The sequence below is a fragment of the Octodon degus genome, unplaced genomic scaffold, assembly GCF_000260255.1.
Source record: "Octodon degus isolate 3935 unplaced genomic scaffold, OctDeg1.0 scaffold00028, whole genome shotgun sequence".
In the NCBI taxonomy this organism is placed as follows: Eukaryota; Metazoa; Chordata; class Mammalia; order Rodentia; family Octodontidae; genus Octodon; species Octodon degus.
The window spans coordinates 3,512,354-3,521,669 of NW_004524604.1; the positions used below are offsets into that span (position 1 = coordinate 3,512,354).

General features: G+C 47.9%; 1 protein-coding gene across 1 annotated transcript in view; it reads right to left on the bottom strand.

Annotated features, from left to right (window-relative positions):
* Positions 1 to 1,601: 1,601 nt before the first annotated feature.
* The window catches only part of Aff1 (AF4/FMR2 family member 1), a 127,535-nt gene continuing 119,820 nt past the window's right edge, over positions 1,602 to 9,316 (bottom strand). Inside the window, exons 17-19 of the mRNA XM_023712945.1 lie at positions 8,574 to 8,683; positions 7,372 to 7,595; positions 1,602 to 6,427 (exon numbers count right to left, since the gene is read on the bottom strand). Of these exons, the coding sequence (XP_023568713.1) occupies positions 6,306 to 6,427; positions 7,372 to 7,595; positions 8,574 to 8,683 (456 nt within the window). The 3' untranslated portion in view covers positions 1,602 to 6,305. The remainder of the gene's footprint in view (positions 6,428 to 7,371; positions 7,596 to 8,573; positions 8,684 to 9,316) is intronic.

Sequence of the window (9,316 nt, forward strand, 5' to 3'; positions counted from 1 at the left end):
ATGACAATGTCTTTTATTGTAATAAAGTTATCTAAACTTAAGAGTTTTTAGTTAGAACTTGTATGTGACTACTATTTGTTTGATTTTCATGTTTGAAATTTTCCAAAGCGAAGTATGTGGAGCTGGGCTGGTGACCATGCCTGTAATCCCAGCACTCAGGAGTCTGAGGCAGCAGGATCACTGAGTTCAAGCCCAGCTTGAGCTATGTATCAAGACTGAACAATGTAGAAATTGAGTCTTTTCACTTTATAATCACTTCTAAAAATTTATTCCAAGAAAGTAATTTAGTATTTGCTCAATGGGCTGAGCTAGATAGCTCAACAAACTAAAGTGCCTGCTTAGGCAGGCACAGCAACCAGGGTTCGAACCCTGGCATGCCACGCCAGCCCCACCCGCAGGGGCACACTGAGATGGCGATTGACACTGGGAGTGGTGGCACGTGCCTGTAATCCCAGTTCTTGGGAGACAGCTATGTAATGAGACCCTGTACTAAATACATTAAAAAAAATTGCTCAAATATCTTTTCAGGGACTGTCATGGAGCATTCTTCCTATCTTACAAAATCTCAGCATCCAACAGTGTCTGGGTAAATGACCCGGCACAATTAACTATTCTTGCACAACACCCACTTACCCGAGTTCTCAAAGATGTGACCAAAAGGAGCTGCTGCCCCTCCTTCAGAGGCCCATCCCAGGGAAGGCTCTCCCCCGCACATCTGCACAGGGGCACACACTCCTTCCGCATCGCCACCGCCACCCCCCCAGCGGCTGTTGACTCCTGCAGCTTGCCAAGGGCAAGCTCATGTTTATTCCTGAGGACTCAATCGGAGAAAGGAGGAAAAGAAGATAAAGACCAGGTGGAAAGGAAGGGAGGTTTGTTTTTCCAGACAGGGTCTGTGTAGCGCAGCCAGCCTTGAACTATGTATTCCAGGCTGCCCACAAACACAGTCCTCCTCCAGCCTCCGAGTGCTCGGGTTACAGGTGTGTGCCACCATGCCCACCAGGGAATAAGCAGTTTCCAGGGAGGAAGGCAGCTACCAGTTCCGAGGATGTTATGTCAGGGCACTGTGCCAAGCACCCCATACCATTCGTTGTGCCCCCTGCACTTTTACTGGTTAGTTGACACTGTATCAAATGAGTTCCAACTGCCAGGACAAACTCAGGTTACGTAATTTACCCAATGCTACATCCCGACCCAGGAACCAATATTCAAATTCAGAAAGATTTCAGGGGAATCTTTTCTGGCTTCATGAAGCTACTGAGGCTATTTCTTCAGCGGTGTCAAAGTGAGAAAAGTCTAGTTTTCCAATTTCTCACGACACCACCATCTTACAGACTCATGTGCCAGCAAACACTGGGGACACCTGACCTTGGTGCTGGACCCCACAGATCTCGGATAAACCTGTGTGGTTATGACCTTGAGAAGCCCAGCAGGAGGGCGACCGCCTCCCGACCGCACTGCTTTCCCATTTCACCAACGGATATTCTGGTGCACAAGGATGCGTTGCTCCACCTGAAAGCCCTGGCTGGTGACAGCAATTCACACAATAAAGAATCAATCTTCTCAGGCAAATGAATAAATGCATGGATTTGACCCCCATGATATCTCTAAAGTTTTATTAATTTTATTGTAACAGCTCGATTCGCTTGTGAAAAGAATTTGAAGATGAACAAATCAATTACATGTTTTAAAAAACAGCATTTAATCCTCATTACAGAGAACAAAAGATCTGTGGCACAGTATCTTTGGAAAGATCTTTTGCAATTTTTTTCTTCTAAAAAAATTCTAATTCTCACAGACCACATACGTCTCCTTCAAAGGACTACGCAAGACAGCAAAGGTGTACTCACAGAAGCCCCAAGTCAAGCTGTGCTGCTGAAGCAGTACAATACGCAGCACCCGACCTGTGCTGCACAGCCCGGCTGCCTGCGGGGGAACAGCGCCACTGGTTCACAGCCACGCAGGAGAGCTCATTGTCGTCATGTTGTCCCAGGACTTTCATTTATCAACTGGACAATTTACTTCTTTAAAAACCATTTCAATAATACCAAGATTTTACTTTCCTCTAAAGTATAAGAAAGCAAAACATATATAATATATATGATAATAAATAAAAAAGGCAACCCTGCACAGGTATTATCAAAAACATAATCACATTCAGGAGAGGAAAACAAAAAGATTTGGGCCACAGGAAAGGAAAAAAGATTTGGGTTACAGGCATTCATGTGCACGTGTGCGCACAGAGAAACACGCCTGCGCACACACATGCGTGTGCGCACACACACACACATGCATGCACACACCCCAAGGTGAACTGTATGTTTGGTTTCTGAGGGAAGGATGTGCAGCCTTCTTAACAATACACAGTATGGCCTGAACAATATGCGAACTAATACTGCCAGCACTGAGCACTGCTTAAATCTACTTTACACCAAGCAAGTTACCTTCTTCAGTGGTGAAGGAAGAGGAAGTGCGACCTGCCAGTGGCCCGGATCCCCTGCCTCGCCAGCTAGTTGAGGCACATGCAGGCACTTCCTGCCCTTCTCTGATCTGCCCTTGGAGAACAGAGGTATGGACTCTGCTCCACAGGATGTAGTACCTGGTGTCCAATGCACAGGGGCATAGGATATAGTATGATTCCCCCAGAACAGCAAGGAATTTACAGCTACCTAAGGAAAAATGGCTGATGGCGCTTGTCAATTCATCAGAGAGAACTAAGGAAATGGCCAATGCTCACAATTTATGGGGCACATTCTCAGTCACTAGGAAGGCAGCACAGCTGTGTCCCTGGCTCACAGGGTGGACCCTCCACCTGTCGTGCTGGAAGGAAACCCCAGCCTTATGTCCATTCTTTCCACTTGGGTCCTAACACAGAAGACTGGGCCCACCAGCAACACGGGAAGCAGCACCACGTGATTGGGCGCCGACCTACAGCTGTGGTGCACCCCGACTCAGCGAGGCCCTTCCCTGGGTACCCAGACAGCTGTAACAGAAGGATGCAATGGTGAAAGTTTTTCAAACATTTCGTTGTACTGGGGACTATAAATCATTAGGAAAGAGAAATGTGGTAGGAGCCATGGGAATGTTTTGAATATATTTATAAAAGCCCTACTCATTTACCTTAAGATGAACAATCATACTTCAGACTCTATAAAGCAGAAGGGTAAAAAATGTAAGACTCTCGTAATATCCCTTGAAGCTGTGGCTAAACATGAAAAGGCATTATTTCAAAATCAGGTCTGGTCAACTAAGGCACAGCACACACGCTTGTGCAAGCAGCCTTACTGTTGCGTACAGCAGAGAACGGCTTAGAGGACACAGTGGCCCCTGCTTACTTCTGCGTTACCACACGGGACACGAGCATAAGCTCCTGGCCCTCCATCAGGATGCGAGGGAGGAGTTCAGGTGAGGCTTCAGCCAGAGGAGGCAGCTTTTCTTAGGTTCTGAACACCCTGAGATCCAGACACACAACAAGAGGGTAAATGTCCAATCTGTTGGGGGAAATAGCTACACATTCTGGCCAAAACAGATCTCTAAAATAAATTTCTTTTGGTTAAAAAACGAAACAAAATAAAGATGCTTTTCTCATTTAATATTGGAATCACAGCATCGGAGTCACATTTACACTCGGCCATCTGCAGTGAACCCCCAAACCCTGGCTCACCGGCCCCTATTTTCTATATGGCTACGAAGGGGCCCACGCTTTCACCACCTTAACCAAGTATAATGTGGTATACTCCAACAATGTTTTTAGCAGGGTTAAATTCACTAATTCACATTTTAATTATCTCCAGAAGGGCAGAATCATTCAACACTTTTTAAAGCAAAAGTGATTTTCTGTCTTTTACTGTGTGTGTGCACCTGTGCGTGCACACACACGCACACAGTCACGGCAAGACAGCAAAGGCTACACTTATTCTACTTTTACTCAAGTTATTCTCTGTCTCAACAGGAAGTGGGTATTACTACTGTTATGATAATACCGTACACTCAAGGAATTAAGTATAAAGCAACTGTCTCATACTCCCTACCTCAGCATAATTCTGCCACTGGGAACTATAACCATGTAGTGAAAAGGTGCAAGTGGTTTAAAAATCCTATACAGATTTGTATATACAGCTGCAACGGCAAAAACACCAACGGATGTGAAGCACCCCCAGCCGCTCCCCTTTAGGTGTAGTGAGTTGGAATCAAGAATCAGAATCGCACAGTGACTAAAGCAGTACAGACTGACTCAGCCAGATCTGTTAGTTTTTTAAAGGACCAATAAAAATATACAGCTTAGAAAAATCCTATAAGGAATAAGGCCAAAGAAAAAAGCCATGTGTTTTTTGAGAGCTGCTGAGAAATGCCATGGGCCAGGGCACAGGGTGGCTTGCGGGAGGGCATGTGCTCTGTCTGCAGAGCGCCGCCCTGTATGAGGGAGTGACAGGCAGCTTACTGAGGGAGGACGTCCTCATCTGGGAGGGGACAGCCAAGGGAGCAACGAAAGAGTGGTAACAGACTGCAGATGGGGAATCTGGGCACTGTGTCCCCGCCACACAAGACATACACAACACCACGCAAACAACCTGCTGAGCAATTACTGTTCACCTAAAAGGTTTTTAAGCTAAGAGTTTACAAAGACCACAAGTTTGCATTACAGCAACCACACAGAAGCTGCTTCATCAGGATTGCACATCAAGGCCTTCTGTTTGGACATTTATGGCTTTAACCCAGGGCAGGTGACAATGTCACATGCACAGCTCTATGTGAAACAAACCACCCTCTACCTGGCCCTTCACACGGGCACCACACAACAGACTTGCACATTCAACACAGGCACCGAAGACCTCTTCATGATAAATAAAGGTGGCTCTCCCTTCTTCACAAATAAATACAAAACGATGAAACATGCTTAGAAGGAAATGTGCAGAGGCTCAGAATGAGGTGAAGGGGGAGTAAATTAACCAATTAATTATAGAGATAACACTCAAATGTAATACATGAGCAAATCCTATTTTCTAAAAGGGGTCAAAAAGAATTGGCTTTTTAAAAAACACTGCACTCAGAAGAGTATTTCCCATGTGAACCTTCAAAGTCTCCAGGAACAGAACCTGTGTGGGGGGCATGTGGGAACCCTGATGTGGATGTCCTGTATTCCAGTATTCTGAAGGAGCTGGTCTGGTCCAGACAGCCTGGCGAGAACTTGGGAGGCCACAGTTCCTTTTCTGCTCCCCACATCTGGGCCACTGAGAACGCTGCAGTGAAGGCATGTGGTGACGATTTTTAAAAAGTCTACTCAGTCCCCCAAATCTCCACTTCCTCTCAGGGAGTTAACGTCCTCTAGTCAATCAAAGGCTTAGAAAGTTTAGCTTTGCCATAAATATAAAATAATTTGTAGCAGAAAAATATAGCCTCTCTTAAGAAGATCTCATTTTCCTCTGTTCACTGACAAAACTCAAGAGTTGGTCACACACAAGCTACCACACCGCTGCAGGTCACCAGCCAGCACCTTGGTTCCAGTGGTGCTGACACTTAGCACTTTAGCCACCCAGTCGGGTATACATGTTGACTCTTCTTCCCCAAGACAGGAAATTCAGAAGATAGTCCAGGGTGACTGCCTTGTCACCAAGTCCTTGTCCTGGAAGCTAGGAGGGGACAGAAATGTGAAGTTCCCAGAGGACAAGCATTTGAAGCTGGCCCATGCACTACCTCCCAGCGCAGTCAGAGGCCTCTGAGCTGGGGTGAGAGTGCAGCCCATCAGGCAATGGGGTTTCCTTGCATTTTATAAGGAATGACAATACTTCGTATTATCACAGCCACTGCCTACCGACAGAAAAGGCTACAATGGTGACCCTCAGATGGCCTTTAGAATTCACTAAACAAATCTTCCCCAAAACTTAAAAAAAAGAAATCAACCACAAAACCCTTCACCAAAAATCATATTAATTTTTTTTTTCCTTCTGGGAGTGGACTAGTGTGACTACAGAGATGATGTGGATTTGCTCACAGAGTTGCATCCCACTGGTAAAGAACAAACAAACAAGGACCCAGGGAAATGACCCGGACCAGCTGCGTGCCTGGATGGCGGCGCTGCGCCTCTGTTTGCAACTGGGGAAAGCAGGGCCATCTCTAGGTGGAACCCGTCCCTGCTTCTGCATAGCCTCAGTGTCCACATGATGGCCACATGGCTCGCCAGAGGTGCAAGCAGACAAGCTCCCGGATCATCCCACAGAGCTCCTTGAGGCAAATGTCCAGACTGGTTCCGAGGCTTCCAATGTGCAAAAATAATTCCCAAGGCGTTGAGCCAACTTGGGCATCTGTTAAGGTGTTTTGGTTGCTTGTTTCAGCCACTGAAAGCCCTGTCTCGCATAGTGCACCAGGTCTGCCAAACTGCTGTTGAGGGCCAGGGTGCATGTTTTTGTGCTGAGCTGAGCAAAGAATTCTGCAAAAAAACCAAGTAAATACACATGAACATAAAAATTAAAATGGAAGCAGAAAATGCCAAGCTTTTAGAAGCCATGTCCCCTCCATTCTGCATTTCAACTTAGCACAGCCAAAATTCAAACCCCCCCCACATATGACTGCAAGCTAATTGTCCATCCATGTCCCTCCACTAAGACAGAATGCTAGATGGGCAGAGGCCAGATCTGCTTCAGAGTATAATCCATAAAATCTGCCTAGCACAGTGCCTGGCACTTTTATTCATGTGGATCAACAGATGGATGGACAGCAAAACACAAAAAAAGCCCCAGCTATGTTACAAGCCTTACTAGTTTGCTAAGAGAGATAACACTCTGAGAGGCTGTGGGAAGTTTAGAGGTCACAGTCACCTGGCTGCATTCTTTCTACAGCCAGAAAGAAAAATGTAGTGGCCTTCCTGGGGCACTCCACACATAAGCATTTACACGGTGGTGACTGGCACGGACTTCAGCAGTTCCCCTGACGGCATACCCTGCTGCCCTGAACCCACGGGTGTCCCCCAGGGTTTCCTCTCTGCATCTCGTGCACCTGCAGCTAACCTTTTCTTAACATGCATTGAAAACAAATGCACCCAGCCTTGGGTTTGTTTATGCTGCTTCCTACTGCCTAGGACCAGCCAGTGAGTCCCTGCCATCACTTGCTTGGCCTGTTTGCCCGCAGTTCTGCTCAGGCTGAGGGTGCAGGACCTATGCAGGGGCAAGGGGCTAATGCTGCTTCTAACTCTGCTTCTCAGAGATCTCACCAGAGCTCAAGGAAAAAACTGCAGCTAGGTTCTGAGAAGAACGGAGATGGAGGGACTCAAAGCTATGTTGCCTAGTTCTCTGAGGGACTGAAACATCAATCCAAAACATAGCGTTCTCCCGTCCACACCTGCACCCTGGTGATCACCTCACCGCCAGAGCCTACCTTTGCTCTTCTTTGCGAGGGCTTCTGCCTGTTCCCAGAGATCAAAGGCGGTAAGGACATGGGATGTGATGGTGACGTAGGAAGAGGTCATGTTCTGGATGGTGACAGGGGTGCTGACTGTGGCGGTCACCCCGCTGCTCCCCAGGCCCCCAGCACTTGGTGGGGCCCCGGCAGAGCTGGCAGGAGAAGGCACTGGGGAGAGGGGGGACGGTGCGCCTGTGCTCCTGCAGGGGGAAAAGAGAACAGTTAGTCTTTTTGCTCTGGAGCTACAGGCTAAGTCAAAGTCTCACTGTGTTTGGCCCAAGTGGCAGTCATTCCGACATGGTCAGACACACCAGGTGGGCTCAGCTATGTCCCAGACACACTTTCCCTTCTTGCACAGTGCACTTCCTCCCGGAATTCCACTCTCTTCCTATGCCCAATTCCAAGGCATGCTGGGAAAACTGCTTCTATCTGCTCACTAAATAAGCCCAAGCCCCACACTGCACCAGCGCTGCTGTGGACACAGGGCACCACACGCTTCCTCCCTCTCAGCTTAGTCTCTTCTTGTGCATTTACCTCCCTTTTCCAGGTCCCAGCACCAAGAAGGCAGAGACGGGTCGTTAGCCATCCGTGCACTGCTAGCCCTTAGCACTGCACTGGGAGTGCTAACAGCTAACAGGCTCCTGGCAAGTCCCTGGTGATCTGCTTAACAGACCGAAGCAGGGTAGCCCCAGAAAGGGTGTTTGCTTTTCTTCTGTGCTGGCTGATACCACTCTTACAAAGTGCTGTGGATCTCAGTGTGGGCTGCATGAGAAAGATGGAATACCAAGGGCATGGGAGCAGAGGTAGCGGCAGCGGCAGCAGCCTGAGAGAAGAGTGCTTTGGGAGCAAGGCCGCTCTGCCACCATTTCCAGCTGCACCCGGTGCTGTGCGGCTGGCCTGGGGGGCTGGCAGAGGTGGAGGGGGAGGAGCGGCCAGAGGAGCCTTGTACGATAATATGGCTGAGTAGCTCTTAATTCAGAGCTAGCGTGGTGACATTTTCCGAACCTCACCATCAGGACTTGCTTTGCTGAAGAGGGCACAGAGCAGTCTCCTTTGGAATTGTTGAACATTTCCTACAGAACTGGCAAACTCCCAAGGAGTTTGAGTTTGAGTGTGACTGAAATTTCAGAAACTGCCTAGCTAAGGACTGTGGAGAAGAGCATTCCTCCCCTCCCTACAGCACGTGCACAGGCACTCTGAGCTTCTGCACCCTACACCACAGGTGAACGATTCTGTTCACAACGTGGGGAAACACCGTTGCAGGGTGTGACTGAGTCACTCCTGGAGCCTGGGAATTGCGAAGGACACAGGTTCTGGAAAGTTCCCTTTTTTAAAAAAATGTATTTAGTACAGGGTTGATAGGGTCTCACTACACAGCTTGGACTCAATAGTGTTTTTAGCCTCTCCAATGCTGGGATTACAGGCATGTGCCACCAGCAGGCCTGGAGGCAGGGCCAGTGCAGCATGTGGTGCTAGGGATTGAATCTGCTTACCTAATCATGTGCTTAGTCCACTGAGGTATCTCACTGGCCCAGTAGTGTGTTTTATTGCCCAGTGACACGGATGGACCCTAGGGCCTCAGGCATGCTGGGCAAGTGTTCCACCACCAAGCCACACCTCCCATCAACTAGGCCAGATGTGATTAGTCCTGCCTGTGCCTAACATAAAAATTCAACTTTCACAGGTCTGTACAGAAAGGCTACAGAGGCGTCAGGTGTCAACTGGGGTGCGGAACACACCGACCATGGCCAAGAGGGGACCACTGTCCCTTTTATGCTGTTGGCTCTGCCTGAACCTTGACTTACAACTACTTCTCACAAAGGCAGAAAAATACTAGTGATTTACATTTTTTTTTATCATTTTTTTTAAAATTTATTTTATTTATATGTGTGTGTGTGTGTGCGTGTGTGTGTGGCCAGCT